The 27,120-nt window shown below is 46.2% G+C and overlaps 1 protein-coding gene across 1 annotated transcript; it reads right to left on the reverse strand.

Annotated features, from left to right (window-relative positions):
- Positions 1-3,858: 3,858 nt before the first annotated feature.
- LOC147090510 (zona pellucida sperm-binding protein 3-like) lies at positions 3,859-25,428 on the reverse strand. Its single transcript, XM_085977036.1, has 8 exons — positions 25,285-25,428; positions 5,339-5,454; positions 5,145-5,248; positions 4,871-5,048; positions 4,653-4,773; positions 4,485-4,576; positions 4,247-4,398; positions 3,859-3,965 (listed from the first exon to the last, which is right to left on the reverse strand). The coding sequence occupies exons 1-8, from the start codon at positions 25,426-25,428 to the stop codon at positions 3,859-3,861; spliced, it is 1,014 nt and encodes a 337-aa protein (XP_085833162.1).
- Positions 25,429-27,120: the final 1,692 nt, after the last annotated feature.

Below are 27,120 nucleotides of genomic sequence, written 5' to 3' on the forward strand. Positions count from 1 at the left end.
GTAAGAAGTCACACAACACCAGGTTATAGTCCAACAGCTTTATTTGAAATCACAAGCTTTCGGAGCGCTGCTCCTTCTTCAGGTGAAGTGGAGAAATGCATAAAGACACAGCTTATATAGTCAGAGAATCATGTCAGATGTTTACAGGTAACCTTTCCAACTGCCATTTATCACACCTCGGCAGAGAGATAATCACAGCAGTCAAAGGTGTGAATGGTGTCCAAACAGGTCAGTCAGGGAAACATTACATCAAAGAACAATGAGGTGGGGTCACAAGGGGTCAAATATTGCAGATGCTGGGGTCTGTATGAAAAACAAAAAAACAGACAAAAAACATTTTTTTTGGCTGGAAATCACAGCAGGTCCGGCCGCATCTGTGTAGAGAGAACAAGCCAATGTCGACTCGAGTCTGGATGACCCTGCGTCAGGTGGGGTTACATGTAGCGTGACATGAACCCAAGATCTCTGTTGAGGCCGTCCTCATGGGTGCGGAACTTGGCTATCAGTTTCTGCTCGACGATTTTGCGTTGTCGTGTGTCTCGAAGGCCGCCTTGGAGAATGCTTACCCGAAGATCGGAGGCTGAATGTCCTTGACTGCTGAAGTGTTCCCCGACTGGGAGGGAACACTCCTGCCTGGTGATTGTTGCGCGGTGTCCGTTCATCCGTTGTCGCAGTGTCTGCATGGTCTCGCCGATGTACCATGCTCCGGGGCATCCTTTCCTGCAACGTATGAGGTAGACAACGTTGGCCGAGTCACATGAGTATGTACCATGTACCTGGTGGGTGGTGTCCTCACGTGTGATGATGGTATCTGTGTTGATGATCTGGCATGTCTTGCAGGGGTTGCTGTGGCAGGGTTGTGTGGTGTCGTGGTCGCTGTTCTCCTGAAAGCTGGGTAATTTGCTGCGAACGATGGCTGCAAAGGCTGCGCAGCCTTCAACATGTCATCGATGACGACGAACACCTCGCTAAGGCCATCCCCACGCCTCCACTACTCGCTTTCAAACAGCCGCCTAACCTCAAACAGACCATCGTTCGCAGCAAATTACCCAGCTTTCAGGAGAACAGCGACCATGACACCACACAACCCTGCCACAGCAACCTCTGCAAGACATGCCAGATCATCAACACAGATACCATCATCACACGTGAGGACACCACCCACCAGGTACATGGTACATACTCATGTGACTCGACCAACATTGTCTACCTCATACGTTGCAGGAAAGGATGCCCCGGAGCATGGTACATCGGCGAGACCATGCAGACACTGCGACAACGGATGAACGGACACCGTGCAACAATCACCAGGCAGGAGTGTTCCCTCCCAGTCGGGGAACACTTCAGCAGTCAAGGACATTCAGCCTCCGATCTTCGGGTAAGCATTCTCCAAGGCGGCCTTCGAGACACACGACAACGCAAAATCGTCGAGCAGAAACTGATAGCCAAGTTCCGCACCCATGAGGACGGCCTCAACAGAGATCTTGGGTTCATGTCACGCTACATGTAACCCCACCTGACGCAGGGTCATCCAGACTCGAGTCGACATTGGCTTGTTCTCTCTACACAGATGCGGCCGGACCTGCTGTGATTTCCAGCCAAAAAAAATGTTTTTTGTCTGTTTTCTTGTTTTTCATACAGACCCCAGCATCTGCAATATTTGACCCCTTGTGACCCCACCTCATTGCTCTTTGATGTAATGTTTCCCTGACTGACCTGTTTGGACACCATTCACACCTTTGACTGCTGTGATTATCTCTCTGCCGAGGTGTGATAAATGGCAGTTGGAAAGGTTACCTGTAAACATCTGACATGATTCTCTGACTATATAAGCTGTGTCTTTATGCATTTCTCCACTTCACCTGAAGAAGGAGCAGCGCTCCGAAAGCTTGTGATTTCAAATAAAGCTGTTGGACTATAACCTGGTGTTGTGTGACTTCTTACATTTGTCCACCCCAGTCCAACTCCGGCATCTCCACACCATGTCTAATTCCCATATACTTGCATTCCGGGACTAGAGTACGCAAGCTATAGACTGACTTCGCTCCAGTAAGTGAGGGAGTGTGGCATTTTAGACAATCTAGCACTATTCGAAAAGCAAAATCCTCACTTAGCATCTGGACCGGTATTTATCAATCAAAATTTTTTTTAAACTGGCTCAGTAGATGCCGAATGATTACAAGACCTTGCTGAGAGACAGCCCAAGACCATGACAAATAAACAAGAGGCCATTCCTTCGAAAGAGGTCAGCACACTAGCATTGTTTGAAACCGGCACCCTTCATCTCAGTGTGGAGAGAAACAGTGTGCGCTTTCCCATGTAAAGGGTTTTCCAATACGAGGGGGGTTTGTTAGTGTAGATAGGGGTAAACTGCAGGAGGCTCTCTAATCACAGGACACAGATTTAAGGTAAGAATCAGAACATAGAAACATAGGAGCAGGAGTAGGCCATTCGACCCTTCGAGCCTGCTCCGCCATTCAATATGTTCATGGCAGATCCTCTATCGCAATACCATATTCCCGCTCTCTCCCCATACCCCTTGATGCCTTTTGTGTCCAGAAATCGATCTATCTCCTTCTTAAATATATTCAGTGACTTGGCCTCCACAGCCTTCTGTGGTAGAGAATTCCACAGGTTCACCACCCACTGAGTGAAGAAATTTCTCCTCATCTCAGTCCTAAATGTCCTACCCCGTATCCTGAGACTGTGACCCCTTCGTTCTAGACCCCCCAGCCAGGGGAAACATCCTCCCTGCATCCAGTCTGTCTAGCCCGGTCAGAATTTTATACATTTCAATGAGATCCCCTCTCATTCTTCTAAACTCTAGTGAATACAGGCCTAGTTGACCCAATCTCTCCTCATACAACAGTCCTGGCATCCCAGGAATCAGTCTGGTGAACCTTCGCTGCACTCCCTCTATGGTCAGTATATCCTTTCTTAGGTAAGGAGACCAAAACTACACACAGTGCTCCAGGTGTGGTCTCACCAAGGCCCTGTACAACTCTAGTAAGACATCCTTGCTCCTGTACTCAAATCCTCTTGCAATGAAGGCCAACATATCATTTGCCTTCCTAACTGCTTGCTGCACCTGCACATTTGCTTTCAGTGACTGGTGTACAAGGACACCCAGGTCCCCCTGTACATCAACATTTCCCAATCTATCACCATTTAAATAATACTCTGCCTTTTTATTTTTCCTACCAAAATGGATAACTTCACATTTATCCACGTTATACTGCATCTGCCATGTATTCGCCCACTCACTCAACTTGAACCAGAGGGGAGATGGAGAATTCAAAATTCAAAATACAGCCAGTTGTTGTGATCTGGAATGCGCTGACTGAAAGGGCGGTGGAAGCGGATTCAATAGCAACATTTCAAAAGGGAATTGAATAAATACTCAAAGAAAAAATTTGCAGGGTTGTGGGGAAGAGCAGGGGAGTGGGACTAATTGGAGAGCTCATTTCAAATGAGTCCACACAGGCATGATGGGCTGAATGGCCTCCTTCTGTTACACTGGGGCAAGTAGCTCACCCCACCACGGCAAGGGAACTGTGCGCGCAATAAAATAAACCTTCCACAGGAAATGCAGACACTCCCAGTAGGTTTGTTCTGGGCACAAATCCATCCCTTTAATATATAACCCACAGACATAAGGGAAAGGCAGCCCCTCTCTATCAGAAGCCATCCAAAAGGAAGTAATTCTAACTTCAATAGCTTCAGGGACAGATCAGTCATTCTATCTGTCATCACTAGCCTCTCAGGACCCACTGAGCTCGATCCCAAAAAGAAATGCAACATGAATAGACCCAGGTAGTCTCTGTTTTTTATTAAGCAATTTACATCAAGAAGCTGGATTCAGTTGTGTTTCCTGGACAGTAGGAAGGCCACCAGAGAGGCGGAGATCAGGACCCCAGCTGCCAACATCACAGCCACGACCAGAAGCCGCTCAGAGCCCACATCACCTGCGGAGAACGAGAAGCCAATATGGAGTCAGGAGTCACAGGACTGGAATTGGGTTTTCATACAATCAACACTCACCTCGATAAGAACTCGGAACATCCTCACGAGTCCCAACAGCTTCACTATCCACCGAATGAACTAGGTCCAGATCTACATCCAGAACGATCAGAGGTCCAAGTGAGGCCTCACTCTCCCACACAGGCTCAGACTCTGCAACAATTAGTTCCATCCAGTTACAAAACATCCTTCTTCACCCTCAACACCCAACACCACCACAACATACCAAGCTCAGATGGGACCTCCCTCCTGCCCCTGGAGTGTGGTCTTCCTCCAGATCGCAATCTCTGGGCTCTGCAGTTGCCTCCATCACAACAGGCACAAACCTCATTGGATCCTTCCAGCAGGGACAGGCCCAACTCGTTCACCAGGGACCATCTAAACAAGGAAGCAAGCCATCGGTCAGAATGCATCCACACGCCAAAAAGAAAGAGGTCCACCATTCGGGGGTAGATTCCTCTCACCGGTTGGCTGGCTTCTGGAAGGAACAGGCTTTGTTGACTGAATCTGGCCTTTGATCTGCTGCAGCTACTCTCAGGTGGCAACTGATGAAGATCTGCAGGAGACACATCCAGGAGTTACTCAGCGTCAACGCTCACCGTCTTACCTTCCAACATCTGGCCAACTCTTACCAGGTCCCTGGCATCCTCAAAGAAGCGGAACGCATCCAGGTTGAACCGGAGCTTGTCCCAGTGATCTCGCGGCAACACAAAAGACGAAAGGGCGTCTTCGCCTCGGCTGTCCAACAGGCAACTGGAAAGAGGGTGGGAAAGAGCTGCATCGTCAAGAACGGATCCCATCAGCCAACCAGTTATGGGATGGGCTCGTGGAGCCTAGCTAAAGACCTTACCCGTTGAAGTCAATGATGTGGTATCTGGGGGTGGAGTCCTGGTCCGGGCTCAGTGTAGCTACACAGCGGTCAATGTAGAGCCTCAGGGGCATGTGGTTCACGGTCACAACAGAGGCCTCGATGTGAATGAGGTCACCCAGGAGGTAGATATTGGAGGCACGCTCTGCGCTCCAGTCATCTGGAACACACGAGAGAGAGAACGAGCTTTGGGTACCTCACTCAATTCCAAGGAACAGGTAAACACAGCTCAGGTAGACAATTGGCCCTCACTTACCAGTCATCAGACGCAGGGAGAATGATAGACGTCCCTCTGCCCCCTTGGTGGAGGAGAATGGGACCCAGGTGGGCACGATGGCATCGCTGCTCACTGTCCTCTTCCTGTGGGAAAGGAGCAAGGCTAGCTTTACATCCAGTTCACACCACCCCACCCTCATTGGAGGAAACGAGAGCCTCAATCATCCACCTTACCTGGGATAATGGCACTCAATAGGGACAACTGCTCCACTGGCTCTCACAATGACTCCTCCAATAGGGCTCGGCCTGTAGTACAGGTGGGTGGTGTAAATCAGCAGGTCCTCAGTCATCTGGGAGAGAGAGGAGATATCTGGTTAGGGTCAGGTACAGAACAATGGAGTTATTCTCAGACAAGAGTGCAATGTTCTGCTGAATAAAGAAACTCAGCCCTTCATTCTTTTGATGACTAACCTAGAGCCAATGAACTAGATTCCCAACCCTCTTCCTACATCTTTTATTCTTATTGCATCATACTATCACACTGCACAGAAGGAGGCCATTTGGCTAACCGTACCGGCTCTTTGGAGGAGTTGTCCAAGTAGTCCCACTCGCCCCCATCCCACCCCCCATAACCCTACAAGTTAATCCTCCTCAAGTACACGTCCAATTGCCTTTTGATAGAATATAAAAATAGGGAGGTATTGCTTCAGTTGTACAAGGTATTGGTGAGACCGCACCTGGAATACTGCATACAGTTTTGGTGTCCATACTTAAGAAAAGACATATTTGCTCTCGAGTCAGTACAAAGAAGGTTCACTCGGTTAATCCCGGGGGTGAGGGGATGGGCATATGAGGAGAGGTTGAGTAGATTGGGACTCTACTCATTGGAGTTCAGAAGAATGAGAGGCGATCTTATTGAAACATATAAGATTGTGAAGGGGTTGGATCGGGTGGATGCGGGGAGGATGTTCCCGATGATGAGTGGAACTAGAACTAGTCTTAGAATAAGGGGCTGCTCTTTCAAAACTGAGATGAGGAGGAACTACTTCACTCAGAGGGTGGTAGGTCCATGGAATATGCTGCCCCAAAAAGCTGTAGAAGCTACATCATTACATAAATTTAAAACAGAAATAGACAGTTTCCTAGAAGTAAAGGGAATAAAGGGTTATGGGGAGCGGGCAGGAATTTGGACATGAGTCTAGGTTCGGATCGGTCATGGCCCTGTGGGTAGCGGAGCGGGCCCAGGGGCCGTGTAGCCTAATCCTGCTTCTATTTCATGTGTCTAATTCTGTTAGATTCAGGAGATGGTTCTGTGATAGTAGATTGGCGGTTAGGATCAGATCAGCCATGATCTTATCGAATGGCGGAGCAGGCTCGAGGGGCCGATTGGCCTACTCCTGCTCCTATTTCTTATGTTCTTATGTTATGAAAGTTCCTATGGAATCTGCTTCCACCGCCTAGTCAGGTCATGCATTCCAGATCACAACCCTCTGGGAAAAAATCCCACAGGATTCTCTCATTGCCCCTCCACCAATTACTTCAAGTGCATGACCGCTGGCTACGAACCCACTTCCCAGCGGAAACTGTTTCTCCCTACTTGTTCTATTGGGAAAAACACTCAATTTTCAACACCTCTATTAGATCTGCCCTTAAGCTTCGCTGCGGCAAGGGAAAAGTACCAGATTCTCCACACAAGTCCCTCATCACTGGTAAACCACCTCTGTACCTTCTCCAAGGCCTCCATAAGAACATAAGAAATAGGAGCAGGGATAGGCCACTTGGCCCTTCGAGCCTGCTCCGCCATTCAATAAGATCATGGCATAAGATCAAAGCCACTTCCCAGCCCGCTTCCCATAACCCTTCACTCCCTTATCTTGCATAAATTTGCCTATCTCCATTTTAAATGTATTTAATGACCCAGCCTCCACAGCTCTCTGGGGCAGAGAATTCCACAGGTTTACGACCCTCTGAGAGAAGAAATTCCTCCTCATCTCAGTTCTAAAAGGACAACCCTTTATTCTGAGACTGTGCCCCCGAGTTCTAGATTTCCCCACGAGGGGAAACATCCTCTCTGCATCTACCCTGTCGAGCCCCCTCAGTATCTTATATGTTTCAATAAGATCACCTCTCATTCTTCTAAATTCCAATGAGTATAGGCCCAGCCTGCTCAACCTTTCCTCATAAGTCAACCCCCTCATCTCTGGAATTAACCGAGTGAATCGTCTCTGAACTGCCTCCAATGCAAGTTTATCCTTCCTTAAATAAAGAGACCAAAACTGTACGCAGTACTCCAGGTGTGGTCTCACCAACGCCCTGTACAGTTGTAGCAGGACTTCCCTACTTTTATACTCCAACCTCCTTGAAATAAAGGCCAACATTCCATTTGCCTTTCTGATTACTTGCTGTACCTGCATGCTAACTTTGTGTTTCATGCACAAGGACCCTCTGAACTGTAGCGTTTTGTAATCTCTCTCCATTTAAATAATAGTTTGCTTTTTTATTTTTCCTGCCAAAGTGGATAACCTCGCACTTTCCCACATTATACTCCATCTGCCAAATGTTTGCCCACTCACCTAGCCTATCCTACCCTTTTGCAGATTCTTTGAGTCCGCTGCACAACTTGCTTTCCCACCCATCTTTGTATCATCTGCAAACTTGGCTACATTACACTCGATCCCTTCATCCAAGTCATTAATGTAGATTGTAAATAGTTGGGGTCGCAACATCAATCCTTGTGGCACCTCACTAGTTACCGTTTGCCAACCAGAAAATGACTCATTTATCCCGACTCTCTACTTTCTGTTAGTTAGTTAATTCTCTATCCATATTACTCCCAACTCCGTGAGCTCTTATGCAGTAACCTTTTATGTGGTACCTTATCGAATGCCTTCTGGAAATCCAAATACACCACATCCACTGGCTCACCCTTGTCCACCCTGCTTGTTACATCCTCAAAGAACTCCCACAAATTTGTCAAACATGATTTCCCTTTCCTAAAACCATGCTGACTCTGTTTGACTGCAGTATGTTTTTCTAAATGCCCTGCTACTGCTTCCTTAATGAAGGACTCCAGCACTTTCCCAATGACAGATGTTAGGCTAACTGGTCTATAGTTTCCTGCTTTCTATCTCCCTTCTTTCTAAAATAGGGGTGTTACATTAGCGGTTTTCCAATCCGCTGGGACCTCTCCAGAGTCCAGGGAATTTTGGTATATTGCAACCAATGCATCCACTATCTCTGCAGCCACTTCTTTTACGACCCTGGGATGCAGGCCATCTGGTCCAGGAGACTTGTCATCTTTTAGTCCCATTATTTTACCGAGTACTATTTCCTTAGTGATAGTGATTGTCTTTAGCTTCCCACTCCCTGTGGCCCCTTGATTATCCATTATTGGGATGTTGTTAGTGTCTTCTACAGTGAAGACAGATGCAAAATATTTGTTCAGAGTCTCTGCCATTTCCCCGTTCCCCATTATTAATTCCCCAGTCTCATCCTCTAAGGGACCAACATTTATTTTAGCTACCCTCTTCCTTTTTATATACACCTGTAGAAGCTCTTACTATCTGTTTTAATGTTTCTTGCCAGCTTACTCTCCTAATTCATCTTCTCTTTTTTTTAAGTCATCTTTTGCTGGTTTTTAAAAATTTCCCAATCCTCTGGTCTCCCACCAATCTTGGCAACATTGTCTGCCTTCATTTTCAATTTGATACCATCCTTTACTTCCTTAGTTAGCCACGGATAGTGCTCCCCCTGCTCTTAAAAATCTTTCGTTCTCAGTGGAATATATTTTTGTTGAGAGTTATGAAATATCTCCTTAAATGTCCACCACTGCATTTCAACTATCTTACCCTTTAATTTGTTTCACTAATCCACTTTAGCCAGTTCTGCCCTCATGCCATTGTAATTGCCTTTGTTTTAGATCAGGACACTGGTTTGGGGTGCAACTTTCTCACCCTCCAACTGAATTTGAAATTCAACTATGCTATGATCACTCTTAACTAGAGCTATAGTAATAGGGGATTCTATTGTAAGGGGAATAGATAGACGTTTCTGCGGCCGCAAACGAGACTCCAGGATGGTGTGTTGCCTCCCTGGTGCAAGGGTCAAGGATGTCTCAGAGCGGCTGCAGAACATCTTGGAAGGGGAGGGTGAACAACCAGTTGTCATGTTGCATATAGGTACCAACGATATAGGTAAAAAGTGGGGTGAGGTCCTAAAAGCTCAATATAGGGAATTAGGAGGTAAATTAAAAAATAGGACCTCAAAGGTAGTAATCTCAGGATTGCTACCAGTGCCACGTGCTAGTCAGAGTAGAAATAGAAGGATATTTCAGATGAATACGTGGCTAGAGGAATGGTGCAAGAGGGAGGGATTCAAATTCCTGGGACATTGGAACCGGTTCTGGGGGAGGTGGGACCAGTTCAAACTGAACGGTTTGCACCTGGGCAGGGCCGGGACCGATCTCCTAGGGGGAGTGTTTGCTAATGCTCTGGGGGAGGGTTTAAAACTAAAATGGCAGGGGGTTGGGATCCTGAGCAGGGGAACAGAGGAAAGGGAAACAAGGATAAAAGCAAAAGATAGGAAGGAGAAAAACAACGGTTTAAATCAAACATGGCCACAGTAAATAATAATTCTAATAGGTCTAAGAGCATTAAAAAAACAAGCCTGAAGGCTTTGTGTCTTAATGCGAGGAGCATTCGTAATAAGGTGGATGAATTAGCTGCGCAAATAGAGGTAAACAAATATGATTTGATTGGGATTACGGAAACATGGCTTCAGGGTGGCCAAGGCTGGGAACTCAACATCCAGGGGTATTCAATATTCAGGAAAGATAGGCAAAAAGGAAAGGGAGGTGGGGTAGCATTAAAGAAGGGAGTAACACAATTGTAAGGAAGGATATTAGCTCTGATGATGTGGAATCTGTATGGGTAGAACTGAGAAATACCAAGGGGCAGAAAACGTTAGTGGGAGTGGTATATAGACCTCCAAACAGTAATGCTGAGGTTGGGGATGGCATTAAAAGGGAAATTAGAGAAGCGTGCAATAAGGGCACAGCAGTCATCATGGATGACTTTAATCTACATATAGATTGGGCTAACCAAATTAGTAACAATACTGTGGAGGAGGAATTCCTGGAGTGTTTACGGGATGGTTTCCTGGACCAATATGTCGAGGAACCAACCAGAGATCAGGCCATCTTAGACTGGGTATTATGTAACGAGAAAGGATTAATTAGCAATCTTGTTGTACGAGGCCCCTTGGGTCGGAGTGATCATAATATGATCGAATTCTTCATTAAGGTGGAGAATGAAGTAGTCGACTCAGAGACTAGGGTCCTAAATTTAAATAAAGGAAACTACGATGGTCTGAGGCGTGAGTTGGGTAGGATTGATTGGGGAATGTCACTCAAAGGGTTGATGGTGGATAGGCAATGCAAACATTCAAAGACCGCATGGATGAACTACAGAATTTGTTCATCCCAGTTTGGCATAAAAATAAAACAAAAAAGGTGACTCAACTGTGGCTAACAAGGGAAATTAGGGATAGCATAAGATCCAAGGAGAGGACATATAAATTGGCCAGAAAAAGCAGTAAACCTGAGGATTGAGAGCAGTTTAGGATTCAACAAAGGAGGACAAAGGGATTAATTAAGAAAGGGAAAATAGAATGAGAGTAAGCTTGCAGGGAACATAAAAACTGACTGTAAAAGCTTTTATAGATATGTGAAGAGAAAAAGATTGGTGAAGTCAAGCGTAGGTCCCTTGCAGTCAGAATCAGGGGAATTTATAATGGGGAACAAAGAAATGGCAGACCAATTAAATACATACTTTGGTTCTGCCTTCACAAAGGAGGACACAAATAACCTCCCAGAGATGTCGGGAAACATAGGATCTGATGAAAGGGAGGAACTGAAAGAAATCAGCATTCGTAAGGAAATGGTGTTAGGGAAATTGATGGGATTGAAGGCCGATAAATCCCCAGGGCCTGATAATCTACATCCTAGGGTACTTAAGGAAGTGGCCCTAGAAATAGTAGATGCATTGCTGATAATCTTCCAACATTCGATGGAATCTGGAACAGTACTCATGGATTGGAGGGTAGCTAATGTTACCCCACTATTCAAAAAAGGTGGTAGAGAGAAAATGGGGAATTACAGACCGGTAAGCCTGACATCGGTAGTGGGGAAAATGCTAGAGTCCATTATAAAAGATGTAATAGCAGAGCACTTGGAAAACAGTGACAGGATTGGACAAAGTCAACATGGATTTACAAAAGGTAAATCGTGCTTGACTAATCTACTGGAATTTTTTGAGGATGTAACTGGTAAAATAGATAAGGGAGAACCAGTGGATGTGGTGTATTTGGACTTTCAGAAGGCTTTCGATAAGGTCCCGCATAAGAGATTAGCGTGTAAAGTTAAGGCACATGGGATTGGGGGCAAGGAATTGACTTGGATAGAGAACTGGTTGGCAGACAGGAAGCAAAGAGTTGGAATAAACAGTTCTTTTACCGAGTGGCAGGCAGTGACTAGTGGGGTACCACAGGGATCGGTCCTTGGACCCCAGCTATTCACAATATATATTAATGATCTAGACAAGGGAACTAGATGTAATATCTCCCAATTTGCAGACAACACAAAGCTGGGTGGGCATGTGTGCAGTGAGGAGAATGCTGAGAAACTCCAGGATGATTTGGACAGGTTGGGTGATTGGGCAGAAGCATGGCAGATGCAATATAACATGGATAAATGTGAGGTTATCCACTTTGGTGGCAAAAACAGGAAGGCAGATTATCTGAATGGCAATAGATTGGGAGAAGGGGAAGTGCAACGAGACCTGGGTGTCCTTGTGCACCAGTCGCTGAAGGTAAGCATGCAGGTGCAGCAGGCGGTTAAGAAGGCAAATGGTATGTTGGCCTTCATAGCAAGAGGGTTTGAGTACAGGAACAAGGATGTCTTGCTGCAGTTGTACAGGGCTTTGGTGAGGCCACATCTTGAGTATTGTGTGCAGTTTTGGTCACCTTATCTGAGGAAGGATGTTCTTGCCATGGAAGGAGATCAGCGAAGATTCACCAGGCTGATACCTGGGATGGCAGGAATGACGTATGAGGAGAGATTGGGTCGATTGGGCTTGTACTCGCTGGAGTTTAGAAGAATGAGACGGGATCTCATTGAAACTTATAAAATTCTGACAGGACTAGACAGACTAGATGCAGGAAGGATGTTCCCGATGGTCAGGGAATCCAGAACCGGGGTCACAGTCTAAGGATAAGGGGTAGGCCATTTAGGACAGAAATGAGGATGAATTTCTTCACCCAGAGAGTGGTGAACCTGTGGAATTCTCTACCACAGAAGGCAGTAGAGGCCAATACATTAAATATATTCAAGAAGGAGTTGGATATATTTCTTAAGGCTAAAGGGATCAAGGGGTATGGGGAGAAAGCAGGGACCGGGTACTGAATTTGGATGATCAGCCATGATCGCATTGAATGGCAGAGCAGGCTCGGGGGGCCGAATGTCCTACTCCTGCTCCTAACTTCTATGTTTCTATGATCCTTTACTATTGTAAGGTTTCGCAAGAATTTCAAAAATTTCCACAGCCCCGAAGATTATTTTTTTGATTAAAGAAAACCTGGGTGGTATATACCTTAAAAATCCAGGGCATCAAAAAATGGCTGTCAGACCTCGTGGCAGGAGACAAAAGACAGCCTGCTTGTGTATCTGCAAAGGAGTTGAAAAAAAACACCAGCCTGTGCGAAATGCATGAAGTACTTGAAATTGTCAATCAACTGCAGTTTAGGAAGTTTCAAACCACAGGACAAAGGGGTTGTTTGTTTACAGAACTCTCTACAATGTTGACACAAAGGCTTAAGTACGTAAACCTGTCAATCAATTGTGGTTGGACTGACCACAGGACAATGGGTTTGTTTACAAACCATTTGAGTGCTGTTGATTGAAATTCAGTAAGACATTTAAACTGAGCGAATACCAGTCAAATGAATGGGGTAATACATTCAAACCCATTGCAGTCAATGGGGACAGTTCGACCCGTTTTGTATAGCCCAGATACATCCGGATTTGGGCACGAAGATTATGGCTCCCAATGGGTATAAAATAGCCTCTCAGGAAGCCATCTCTCTCTCTCTGCCGCCTCACCTCCGTGCTCTGTCTGCAAGAAGAGCAACTCAATAGCCCGCCTAAAGAAGTGGAATACCAGCAGTTACTTTTAAATACTGGGGTATCTCTACTTCGGGGCGGTGAAGAATAAGACCGCAGGAGCACGGAGCAGGCGTTCACTGGTGAGCATAGATTTTCTGGCCCATTACAAGGCAACCTAGATAGGTATAAGGGGTGGGAATTAAGGGGAATTTTTGTTAAATTGTAATTTTAGTCAATTTTCCCTCGATGTGTCCGTTTTCTCCTCCCTTATTAAGCAAAGGTGTGCTGTATTAAGTAAAAGTGCTGTATTAAGTAAGAGTGCTGTACTAAGCAAAGGTGTGCTGTAGTAAGCAAAGGTGTACTGTATTAAGAAAAAGTGCTGTATTAAGTAAGAGTGCTGTACTAAGCAAAGGTGTGCTGTAGTAAGCAAAGGTGTACTGTATTAAGTAAAAGTGCTGTATTAAGCATAGGTGTGCTGTATTCATTATTTTCAATTTATTTCTTTTTATTTCAATAAATACTGGTCTTCTTTGCACCCAACCACGAGTCTCGTTTTGTCTCCATCGCTACTGAATAAGTCCGGTGGTCAGAACCAGAAAAGGGGAGCGATTCGAAACCGCACGGGGCTCTGGAGCAGCTCAGATACTTCTGACTGGCCAGAGACAATAACCCCAATACCCCCCCCTTTAATTTCTACACCATGAGATCATTTATTAATTCTGTCTCATTACACAGTACCAGATCCAAGATAACCTGCTCCCTGGTTGGTTCCATTGCATACTGTTCTAGGAAAACATCCCGGATGCACTATGAACTCTACCTCCAGGCTACCATGGCCGATTTGTCCAATCAATATGGAGATTAAAAATACCCATGATTATTACCGTACCATTTTTACAGGCCTCCATTATTTGTTGATTTATACTCTGTCCAACAGCATTGCTACTGTTCGGGGGCCTGTAGACTACGCCCACCACAGACTTTTCCCCCCCTTTATTAATTTTTTATCTCCACCCAAATCGATTCTACATCTTGATCTTCTGAGCCAATATCACTTCTCACCACTGCACTGATCCCATCTTTGACCAACAAAGCCATCCCACCTCCCTTTCCTTTCTTTCTATCTGTTGTGTATGTACCTTTAAGAGAATAACTGGTCTCAGACTGCAGTACCGGCAGTGACCACCCCTGTATAAAAGGCGCTAGAGAGCCTCTGTTTGTTAGTTTCGCTATTGACTTCCACCAGTAAAGACTTGTTTGTTTTCACTCCTGCTGGTCCGTGTCTCAATCATTCACGGACTTAACACTGGCGACGAATAAGAAACGAACTTACCTGCAACTCAGCAGCACCTCAGACGACGTTGTTGAAGGTCGGAGCCAGAAGAAAGAAAAAAAAAGAGTCCAAAGAAACTCGGGAAACGGGCGTCGACCGTCAATCATCGGTTTGAAAACTTGCAGGAGAGACTGTTCAGAGCCAGGCTGGGATCCTCGGTCTGTGGTTTCCCAGCTAATCGGGCTGGTGGCAGGTAGTGCTCTGATCCTTCCTGGGCGGCGGTGGGCTGAAGCTCGATCGGGTGGCTTTTCAACGGGGCCGGGCAGCGAGTCGGGAAGCAAAGAGAGAGAGAGAGGGTGGAGCACACAGGGCGCGGCCGGTGCTTCGAAGCCGGGCAGCGTTCGGACCTAAGAAGAGGGAGGGAAGTGTCCCAGAGGGTCCGCTCCACGACGGGAAAATAATAAAAGAAAAATAATCAATATTTAACGCGCAAGAAACCGTGGAAAGCAGCGCTAACAACAGCGGGGAAGAAGGCAAAGTGCGGGAGGTGCCATTTTATTAAATCGGGGAAGAAGGCAAAGCGCGGGAGGCGCCATTTTAGATTTGCAAGATGCCGAAGACTGGCTGTATCACTGCTTTTGATAATACATTAGAGGACTGGACCACGTATGTGGAAAGAGTTGAGGTATATTTCGAGGCAAACGAAATAGCGGAGGGGAAAAAGGCATCGATATTGCTAAACTTAATGGGCGCTAGAACGTACGGCCTATTGCGGGACCTGATTACGCCAGCCAAACCGAAGGCGAAGAGTTTTAATGAGATTGTTGCTGTCCTAAAGGAACACTTAAACCCTGCACCGCTGTTGATAGCAGAAAGATTTAAATTCCACAGGAGAACTCAGCACAAAGATGAGAGCAATGCTGAGTATCTTACGGAACTACGCAAGCTATCAAAGCACTGCCAGTTCGGAGCAGGACTGGCAGATACCCTACGGGACAAATTTGTCTGTGGACTCCTGAGTGAAGGAACACAGAAGAAGTTACTCTCAGAAAAAGAGCTGACGCTAGATAAGGCTTTCAGCGTGGCAGTATTGTATGAAGCAGCAGCCAGGGGAGCTGCAGAAATTCAACAAAAACCACAGGAATACGGCACCCACGAAATGACACGGGGATTTGCAAAATGTTATCGCTGCGGCAGAACTAACCATGACCAGAAGGACTGCTGGTCCAAAGACAAAATATGCAGACAATGCGGGAAGATTGGACACATTGCACAATTTTGCAGGTCTGGGAAGAAGACCAGCGACAACAAAAAGGCTACTAAGGAACCGTACAAGAAAGTACAAAAGATGACGGACAGTAGTTCCGAAGATCAGATGAGCGATAGTGAATCCGGAAACAGGAAACTAAGCTGTCTCAAACTTCACAATGTAATCGCAAAAGAGGATCACCGAACCATTTGGGTCACCCTCACGATAGCAGGGTCCCAAGTTAAAATTGAATTGGATACAGGATCAGCGCTAACCGTCATGAATCGACGAGACTACGAGCGGCTATTTTCACACATACCCTTGAGAGAGACATCCATTGTCTTGACGACGTATACGGGGCAAAAAGTATACCCCAGAGGAAAAATAAGGGTGCCTGTCGAATACAATGGCAAGAAAATTCGGAAATTGTATCTCTACATACGGCCAAATGGTGGACCATCATTATTGGGACGGGAATGGATCAGGAAGATAAACTTAGATTGGCACTCCATTCATGCAATGACGGTGGACGGTAAAAAAGATGAAGACGTCACTCCTGGACGATTGTCAACAATCTTAGCTAACGCCAAAGAGGTATTTCAACAAGAACTGGGCACGCTTAAAGGCGTAACCGCCTCGATAAAAATAGAAGAGAATGCAGTTCCCAAGTTTTTCAAACAAGACCGGTACCATATGCAATTTGCCCAGCCGTCGAGGCAGAGCTGGAGAATCTGGAGAAGGCGGGCGTGTTGTCTAAGGTCGACTGGAGCGAGTGGGCGACACCCATCATTCCTGTCATGAAGAAAACGTTAAGCAATAAGCCCGGAGAGCCAAGGAAGATTCGCATCTGTGGGGATTTCAAGGTGACGGTGAACCCTGTCCTTCACACAGTACAATATCCTCTTCCAAGGATAGATGACATCTTCGCCTCACTGTCTGGAGGGAAGCGTTTTACAAAAATTGACCTAGCACAAGCATATTTGCAGATGGAGGTTGAAGAGTCCTCTAGGAAGTATCTCATGATAAACACTCAATGAGGTCTTTACCAGTATCATCGATTGGTATTCGGAGTAGCATCGGCTCCGGCGATATGGCAAAGAGCGATGGAACAAGTCCTGCAAGGGATTCCGGGGACTCAGTGTTACTTGGACGACATCCTTGTAACAGGTAAAGGTGACAGTGAACACCTTAACAACCTAGAACAGGTGCTCACTAGACTACGGGAACATGGGCTGCGAGCCAACCGCCCCAAGTGCGAATTTTTAAAGAAACAGATATCGTATTGTGGCCATGTGATTGATGAAGAGGGGTTACATAAGTCCCCTGACAAAATTGAAGCGGTTGTTAAGGCCCCAGCGCCTGAAAATGTGTCGCAACTGAGGTCATTCCTCGGGTTGGTGAATTACTATCATAAGTTTTTGCCGAATTTGTCGACAATTCTGCACCCACTGAACGCCCTGCTACGAACGGGGGTAGCATGGAAATGGAGCGATGATTGTAAGTGTGCTTTTCAGAAGAGTAAGGACTTAATCACTTCGAAGGAAGTATTGGCTCACTACAACCCAGCACTGCCAATCAGGCTGGCGTGTGATGCGTCTCCCTACGGCATTGAGGCGGTACTGTCACATAAATTCCTTGATGGTTTAGAGAGGCCGATAGCTTTTGCGTCACACTCGTTAACTTCTGCCGAGCGTAACTACGCCCAGATTGACAGAGAGGCCCTCAGCCTAGTGTGGGAGGTGAAGAAGTTCAATCACTATCTGCACGGTCAAAAATTTACTCTACTAACCGATCATCAACCTCTTGTCTCCATTTTCGACCCTCAGAAGGGCGTACCGATAATGACGGCACAATGGCTGCAGAGATGGTCCCTTTTCCTAGGGGCACACCAATATGACATCGAGTACAAAGGAACTAAACAGCATGGAAATGCTGATGGATTGTCACGCCTACCGTTGCCGACGGTGGAAGAAGAAGACCTTGCAGTGGATCCAATGGAGTTATTCCACTCGACCATAGTCGAATGTCTCCCTGTGACGAATGCAAACATAGAAAAGGAAACACGGAATGACCCGACACTATCACGGGTCTATGATTTAAAGGTGAAGGGATGGCCAGCACATGGCGAACCACTGCTGCCAGCATTCTCGCCGAGAAGAGAACAGCTGTCAGTGTGCAGAGGAACCTTGATGTGTGGATCCAGAGTAGTAATTCCACCTAAGTTGACGGATAGAGTACTCAATGAGCTTCATGAGGGTCATCTGGGTGGGGTAAAAATGAAGAACTTAGCCAGAGCGTTTGTGTGGTGGCCGGGAATCGATAGAGAAATCGAAGAGATGACCAAGAGCTGTGCAGGATGCCAGAAGGTCCAAAACGCCCCACCACAAGCTCCTTTGCATCCATGGGAGTGGCCCTCATCTCCATGGCAACGGGTGCACATTGATTTTGCTGGTCCCTTCATGGACTCGATGTTTTTAATTGCGGTGGATGCACATTCAAAGTGGCCAGAGGTAATAAAAATGTCCTTAACCACCACGGAAAAAACTATCACAGTTTTGCGAACCATATTCGCCAGGAATGGGCTGCCTGAACAGATTTGCTCTGACAATGGACCACAGTTTGTGTCTGAAGAGTTCTGGACGTTCTTAAAGAACAATGGCGTTAAGCATTACACATCTGCCCCATATCATCCAGCCACTAATGGATTGGCCGAGAGGTTTGTCCAAACATTCAAGAAGGCTATCAAGGCAATGTGTAATGAAGATATACCCCTACAACACAAGGTGGACAACTTCTTGTTTGCCTACCGGAATGCGACACATGCGGTTACCAACCAAACCCCAGCCATGATGTTCACAGAATCACAGAAACCTCACAGTACAGATAGAGGCTATTTCGGCCCATCGAGCCTGCACCGACACATATCCCACCCGATCCCCGTAACCCCTACACCAACACATATCCCACCCTATCCCCGTAACCCCACGTATTTAATCCCCCTAACACTAAGGGTCAATTTTTATCATAGCCAATCAACTTAACCCGCACATCTTTGGACTGTGGGAGGAAACCGGAGCACCCGGAGAAAACCCACGCAAACACGGGGAGAATGTGCAAACTCCACACAGACAGTCACCCGAGGCCGGATTCGAACCCGGGTCCCTGGCGCTGTGAGGCAACAGTGCTAACCACTATGCCACTATGCCATCGAAGACTACGATGTCGCTTGGATTTGGTTAAGCCAAACGTCCAAAGAGATGTGGAGAACAGGCAGTTTCAGAATATGAATGAAAGGCCGACCAGGAGTTTTAAGATAGGTCAACCAGTTTTGGCCCGGGACTACCGCACTGAGAAATGGCAGCCAGGAACGATTTGTACACGGCAAGGACCTCTTATGTATACCGTGGACGTTGGAGAGAGCATTGTAAGACGCCATGCTGACCAGATTCTAGAGTCAATGGAAAACATCAACTCCACACCACGATCTGATACACCTGGCAATGAAATCGACGTACCAATTGCATCTACCGCAGAATCGGTGATATTGGAAGCAGATGAACCAAACAACGACATTGATCTCGACTCAACATTGCCAGAAGAACCTGATACCCCAAAGAGGCGTTATCCAGACAGAATCAGGAAGCCTCCTCAAAGACTGAACTTATAATTGCTTAAACTTAACCAATGTATCTAGCAACCGTGATTGTGATTGTAATTAGTTATCATTTAGTTGTTAAATGAATGTTATGTACTGTTTATCTAAAAGGGGAGGAATTGTTGTGTATGTACCTTTAAGAGAATAACTGGTCTCAGACTGCAGTACCGGCAGTGACCACCCCTGTATAAAAGGCGCTAGAGAGCCTCTGTTTGTTAGTTTCGCTATTGACTTCCACCAGTAAAGACTTGTTTGTTTTCACTCCTGCTGGTCCGTGTCTCAATCATTCACGGACTTAACACTATCCTTCCGAATTATCAGATACCCTGGAATATTCAGGTCCCAGCCCTGGTCGCCTTGCAACTACGTCTCTGTAATGGCGTTCCAATCATACCCATTTGTATCTATTTGTACCGTCAACTCATTTATCTTGTTAGGAATGCTGCGTGCATTCAGATATAGAGCTTTTAACTTTGTCTTTTTATCATTTTTCCTTGTTTTGGCCTTTTTTTCGGTTACTCTTATTTTTAAACATTCTGTCCCTTCCTGTCACACTCTGGTTATTATTTTCCCCATCTCTAGCCTACTCTATTGCTTTCTCATTGACCTGTTAAGGGACTCTATGTTAAGGGATATCACAGGTCATTTGGGGGAAAAGGGAACCTCAATCATTGACCTTGCCTGGGATAACGACACTCAATCGAGACAATGGTTCCATTGGGTCTCAGACAAATGCCCCAATAGTCAGTGAGGGTGAAGCATTCACATCCTAAACAACCCTGAGAATTTCTCCAAAGGATAGTCCTCATGTTCCCTCATCACCAGACAAGTTGTGCCTTTACTCTCTAGGAGGCACCTCCCAAACAATGTGTGATAATAATAATAACTTCCGGGAAGTTATGTCATCACTTCCTGTGAACTGTGAACTATGAACTATGAACTGTGTACATACCTCACTTCCTGTCATATGTCACTTCCTGTTGGACTGGTATAAATACTGGACTGTTCAGTATTGTAAGAGGCTTCTACCAGAGGCATGGTAAAGACCTCTCTTGTATATAGTGTGTTTGTAAGTTGCTTAAAGCTTACCTTAAAGTTACTTGATGTGTAAGACTCCTTTTCTTACATCAATTTAAGCAACTTAATATTTACACTCACAAATACTAGACCTTCGGACAAACTCGGAGTTAAGGATCCAGGGAACCACCCATCATGGAGAGAATCCTTAGACCTATTCATCTGGACTTGGACCCGAATACACCAGCAGCTGGCAGGGTATGGAAGCATTGGTACCGTACTTTTGAGAATTTTCTGGATGAATGTGAAGTGGATGCTCCTACTAGATTGAGGATACTTATCAACTATGTGACCCCAAAAGTGTTCGAATATGTTGATGAATGGGATAATTACGATGAGGTGATTCGGGCACTTAAGAAACTGTATGCCAAGACTCCAAATGAGGTCTATGCTAGACATCTACTGGCCACAGCCCAACAAGGGCCAGGGGAATCGATTAACGAATTCCTTATAGAACTTCGCAGGCTCAGCATAGATTGTAACTTTCAGGCAGCCTCAGCTGAGCTGTACCACGAAGAAATGATTCGTGATGCTTTCATCTGCGGGATTGCCTCTCCATTTATACGCCAGCGTCTACTAGAAAGTAAAACACTTGAGCTACAAAAAGCTTTTGACCTAGCTTGTTCTCTGGATTTGGCAAAGAGAAATGCAGACCTCTATCAGCTGCCCAGATCTCGATCTGCTGCTGTAACTGCAACCAGACAATTCAAGCGGTCTCAGGTAAACCCTATCATGGGGGAATCTAATTCTGATAATTCTGATGAAGAAGAGGAGGATGACCCCACTTTAGCAGCCTCTTGGCAATCTAGGAGGGAATGCTTCTTTTGTGGAGATGCTTTTCACCCTAGGAAAACCTGCCCTGCTCGCAATGCAATCTGCAGTTATTGCAAAAAAAAAGGACACTTTGCTAAAGTTTGCCTATCAAGGGCCTCTACGAGGGCCAATCCAGCTAAGGCCTACCGAACTGCCCCAATTAGGGCCTATCAGGATGCTCCAGCTAGGACCTATCAAGCTTCCTCTCGAGCTCTCTCCCGAAGAAGCACACCGAGAGTTTTAGCCACTCTCTGTGCAACGACACCAATTACAGCTGCTTGCCCACAGAACCTGTCTCATGCAGCTACAAAAGTTTCAATTAAAGGGCATACCTTAGATGCCTTAATTGACTCAGGAAGTACTGATAGTTTCATTAAGGAACAGATTGTTGCGAAATTGAAACTACATGTCTTCCCATCGGACCAGGCAATTGCGATGGCTCAGTCATCACTGAATACCAGAATCTCCGGCTTTTGTATTGTTGATATGACACTTAATGGTCGCATGTATCCCTCCACCCGACTTTCGGTACTCAAGGACTTATGTAGTGATCTCCTCTTAGGGCTGGATTTCCAGAAACAGCATAAGAAACTCACTATTGAGTTCGGCGGATTCAAACCTGGTCTTACTATTTCTAATATACCGTCTAAATTACCATTTTGTGCGTTATCAGCAGCTTCACTGGATGAACCCTCATTATTTGCCAGTATTCCGCCTCGATGCAAACCAATAATAACGAAATCGCGGCTCTTTAATCAGGAAGACCAATCTTTTATTGAGGCTGAAATCTCTCGACTTCTAGCAGAGGATATCATCGAACCATGTTCATCGCCCTGGCGGGTTCAAGTCATCATTGTCAAGAACCCTCTAAAGCCTCACAAACAGTGACTATGCATTGATTATTCGCAAACCATCAATCAATATACCGACTTGGACGCCTACCCATTGCCACGCATTGATGATATGGTTAATAAACTGGCCGAATACAAAGTGTTCTCAACTTACGACTTAAAAAGTGCCTATCATCAGGTACCCTTGAAGGTCTCAGATAAGAAGTACACGGCCTTTGAGGCTAATGGACGGCTGTACCAATTTCGTCGCCTCCCATTCGGGGTTACTAATGGAGTGGCTGTCTTCCAATGGGCAATGGATGGCCTGGTTAAACAGGAAAACCTAAGGGATATTTTTCCCTATCTTGATAACATTACCATTGCAGGTCACTATCAACAGGAACACGACGCCAACCTCCAAAAATTTTGGGATGCCCTCCATCGCCGTAATTTAACCCTGAATGAATCCAAATCTGTTGAGTCGCAACCGACCATCAACATCCTTGGCTACTGCGTAGGCAATGGTATCATTAAGCCAGACCCAGAAAGACTTCGCCCGCTCCAAGAGCTCCCGTCACCTAAGAATCCGGCTTCTTTACGTCGGGCTCTCGGTCTGTTTGCATACTACGCTAAATGGATTCCTCATTTTTCGGACAAAATCCAACCCTTGCTGCATGCTAGATCATTTCCACTGGGAACAGCAGCTGTTGCAGCCTTTAACCTTCTCAAAAAACAGTTGGAGAAAGCGGCTCTTCACTCCATCGATGAGAATCTCCCTTTCGTGGTTGAATGTGATGCCTCGGAGGTGGCGATCTCGGCTACTCTGAATCAGGAAGGTCGTCCTGTAGCATTTATGTCCAGGACCTTACAAGGTGCCGAGCTACATTATCCTCCAGTTGAGAAGGAAGCCACAGCCATCATAGAGGCAGTACGGAAGTGGAACCATTTTCTAGCTCGCCAGCACTTTACATTAATCACGGACCAACGATCAGTCGCCTTCATGCTCGATAATCGAAAACGAACCAAAATTAAGAATAATAAAATACAACTTTGGAGGATGGAACTGGCCTCTTTTGGTTATACCATTCTCTATCGGCCAGGCAAGGAGAATGTGGCCCCGGACACCCTCACACGGGCATTCTGCTCCACTATGTCGTCGTCGACTCTCATGGATGTCCACAATGGATTGTGTCATCCTGGCGTTACGCGCATGCTACATTTCGTACGATCACGGAGTCTCCCTTTTTCCACTGGAGATGTAAAGAAAATATGCTCAGAATGCCGGCTTTGTGCGGAATTAAAACCTCAGTTCTTCCGCCCCTCAGATGGTATACTCATACATGCAACCCAACCGATGCAACGACTTAGCATCGATTTTAAGGGCCCAGTGCCCTCTTCAACTCGGAACACATATTTGCTCACCATGATCGATGAATATTCACGTTTTCCGTTTGCCTTCCCCTGCTCCAATATGCTGGCGTCCACAGTAATCTGCTGCCTTGAGCAGGTATTTTCTCTCTGTGGCATGCCGGCTTATATTCACTCAGATCGGGGTCCATCCTTTATGTCAAAGGAACTCAAGGACTACCTCTCAGAACGGGGAATTGCTACAAGCAAAACAACACCATACCATCCCATCGGAAATGGGCAGGTAGAGAGGTATAACGGTATCATCTGGAATTCCGTACGTCTCACTTTAAGATCTCGGGGCCTACCAGACCAGCAATGGGAAACAGTGCTTCCGGATGCATTGCACTCTATATGGTCCCTGCTTTCTACAGCCACAAATACTACACCTCATGAGCGGTTCTTTGGATTCCAGCGTCGCTCATCTCATGGGACATCACTCCCGTCATGGCTAACTACTCCTGGACCTGTATTACTCCGAAGATACGTTCGGACGTCTAAAAATGACCCTCTCGTAGACGAGGTCGAACTAACCGATGCCAACCCCACCTATGCAAACATACGATATTCCGACGACCGAGAATCTACCGTATCATTACGGGATCTGGCTCCCTGCCCACCAGGACCTAGTGGGACATCGGGTGATGGCATTTCACCAGGAAACTCTTGGGACCTATCGGGTACCCCTCTCCAGGATCCTGATTGGACACCAACTAGCTTGGTGCCGGTAGAACCCCGTACTCAAAGTTGCGACCCTCCCAGTACCGCGCATGAAAGTACTGATCCACCACAGACCAGCTCTGCACCTCCCTCTGAACAGAGGCAGTCTGACTTTGAACCTATTGGGGCTCGTACACGGAGCCATGATCTCCCCGACCCTTCACAGGGTAATCCAGGCCACACAGACTCTGACCAATGGCCAACCGCATGTAAGCGGACCAGCGACCCTCTACGACGGGAACCCAAATGGGTGCGACTCTTCCTCGTTCGGCGGCTGCGGAACAAAAGGTAGACCACAGCCTCCTAATCCTGCAGGAGGGAAGAATGTGATAATAATAATAACTTCCGGGAAGTTATGTCATCACTTCCTGTGAACTGTGAACTATGAACTATGAACTGTGTACATACCTCACTTCCTGTCATATGTCACTTCCTGTTGGACTGGTATAAATACTGGACTGTTCAGTATTGTAAGAGGCTTCTACCAGAGGCATGGTAAAGACCTCTCTTGTATATAGTGTGTTTGTAAGTTGCTTAAAGCTTACCTTAAAGTTACTTGATGTGTAAGACTCCTTTTCTTACATCACAATGTCTGAGTCTATTGGTATTATAAACTAGCCCAACATTAGCTTTATAAATCTGCACTCCAGCCCATGTAGCTACAACCCTTCATCTCACTCCCTCCACTGCTCAGGACAATCTGTTAACCTGGCTCCTCAATCCAGGTGGACGTGCTCAGTTCTGACTCAACTGTTGAAGGTTGAATCAGGAACAAACTCCACAAGTGCCCTCTTGTCCAAAGAGGCCTCACCAATATTGTGAGCATTCAGCTCAATCAAAACTAGCTCATTCAGCAATGGATCATTACAGGCCATAGAACGGACAGCACAGAAACAGGCCATTCAGCCCAATTGGTCCATGCCAGTGTTTATGCTCCACACGAGCCTCCTCCCAGGTGTCCACTGTTTGCTGAAGGTTTTAGTCAAGACTCACATTACCTTCACTGTGCTGCCACACTCATGGAGCCCATAGTCAAAGAGGACGGTGTGATTCTGAGAGTAGATCCCGGTTGGCCGACAACCTGCCGCCTCCAGGGTCAGGTCAGCAGCTTTAATCAGGTGCCTGGTTCCAAATAAATCCATCCGTACCCTGACCAGCAGGTTGTGGGGCTGTAGTTAATACAGAGGAAGGACTGCGACACAATACAGGAAGACATTCATAAACTGGCAGAAGGCCATGTCGCTGGCAAATGAATTTCAATACTGAGGCAAAGCGCAGAGATTCATTTAATGGGAAGCTGGATAAGTATGTGAGGGCGAAAGGAACAGAGGGTTAAGCTGATAGAGTGAGAGGAAGAGCGGTGGGAGGAGGTTCGAGTGGAGCAGAGACCTGAGGGGCCGAATGGACTGTTTCTGCACATTCTAAGTAATTCTACCTCTCTCTCTCTCTCTCTCTCTCTGACTCTCTGCCTCTCTCTCTCTCTTTCTGTCTCTCTGTTTCTCTTTCTCCCTCTCTCTGTCTCTGTCTCTCTGTCTCTCTGTCTCTCTCCCTCTGTCTCTCTCTCTGTCTCTCTCTGTCTCGCTCTCTCTCTGTCTCGCTCTCTGTCTCTCTCTCTCTCTGTCTCGCTCTCTCTCTCACTCTCCCTGTCTCTCTCTCTCTGTCTCTGTCTCTCTCTGTTTCACTCTGTCTCGCTCTGTCTCACTCTCTGTCTCTGTCTCTCTCTCTGTCTCTATCTCTCTCTCTGTCTCTCTCTCTGTATCTCTTTGTCTCTCTCTGTCTCTCTCTGTCTCTCTCTCTCTCTGTCTCTCTCCCTGTCTGTCTCTCTCTCTGTTTGTCTCTCTCTCACTCTCACTGTCTCTCTCTCACTCTCTCTGTCTCTATCTGTCTCTCTCTCTCTGTCTCTCTCTCTCTGTCTCTCTCTCTCTCTGTCTCTTTCTCTCTGTCTCTCTCTCTCACTCTGTCTCTGTCTCTCTGTCTGTCTCTCTTTCTCTCTGTCTCTCCCTCTCTCTCTCGGTCTCTGTCTCTCTCTTTCTCTCTCTCTCTGTCTCTGTCTCTCTCTGTCTCTCTGTCTCTCTCTCTCTGTCTCTCCCTGTTTCTCTCTCTGTCTCTCTCACTCTCTGTCTCTCTCTCTGTCTCTCTATCTCTGCCTCTCTCTCTGTTTCTCTCTCTGTCAAATTCAAATGCTTTATTGGCATGAAAGTTTACAGGGAACCATATTGCCAAAGCTTACATAACAAAAAGTACAGGTTTCCAACATTCTGTAGGTGTCAAACGTTTTTGACCCTTGTTGGTTACAGACAGTAATAATTTAAACAGTCGTTGACCCTCGTTGGGTGCATTCAGTATTAATTTAAAACAGTCGTTGGGTACATTCGGTATTAATTTAAACATTTTTAGAGTATATATGCTATGGGTGTGCTCGTTAGTCACTCACTGTTCCTCAGGTTGTGACATGTTGTTACATATTGGGCACCAAGATATGGCCTGTCTCCCTCCCCCAGGACTATTCTTAATTTTGACAGGTCATCCAATTCTTTGAAATCTGGGGTTGTAAGGCTGAGCTTGTCAAAATATATGTTTCTTGTCTTGTTGAATTTTTCGCATTTTAGGAGGAAGTGCACCTCTGTCTCAACCTCGCCGGCCAGACAGTGATCACATATTCTATTTTCTTTAGGTTGCCAGGATTTCTTGTATCTTCCTTTTTCAATTGCCAGTTGGTGGTCGCTTAGTCTGTATCTGGTGAGGGTCTGTCTCTGTTTTGTGTCTCTGATGGTCGAGAGATAGTCTGCCAGTTTATATTCTCTTTTTAGGGCCCGGTAGCATTCTAATCTGCT

Source organism: Somniosus microcephalus, unplaced genomic scaffold (genome assembly GCF_052327205.1).
Source record: "Somniosus microcephalus isolate GS21.2 unplaced genomic scaffold, FLI_Smic_1.0 unresolved_chr4, whole genome shotgun sequence".
NCBI classification, from domain to species: Eukaryota; Metazoa; Chordata; class Chondrichthyes; order Squaliformes; family Somniosidae; genus Somniosus; species Somniosus microcephalus.

Excerpts from the sequence above, each read along its gene's own strand:
- LOC147090510 (XM_085977036.1), bottom strand. The coding sequence starts at position 25,428 with ATGGATTTATTTGGAACCAGGCACCTGATTAAAGCTGCTGACCTGACC. Across the intron at positions 5,455-25,284 it reads AGTGTGGCAGCACAGTGAAG|ATGACTGAGGACCTGCTGAT; the intron begins GTAATGTGAGTC and ends TCTCTCTCCCAG. Across the intron at positions 4,577-4,652 it reads TTGAGGATGCCAGGGACCTG|ATCTTCATCAGTTGCCACCT; the intron begins GTAAGAGTTGGC and ends TGTCTCCTGCAG.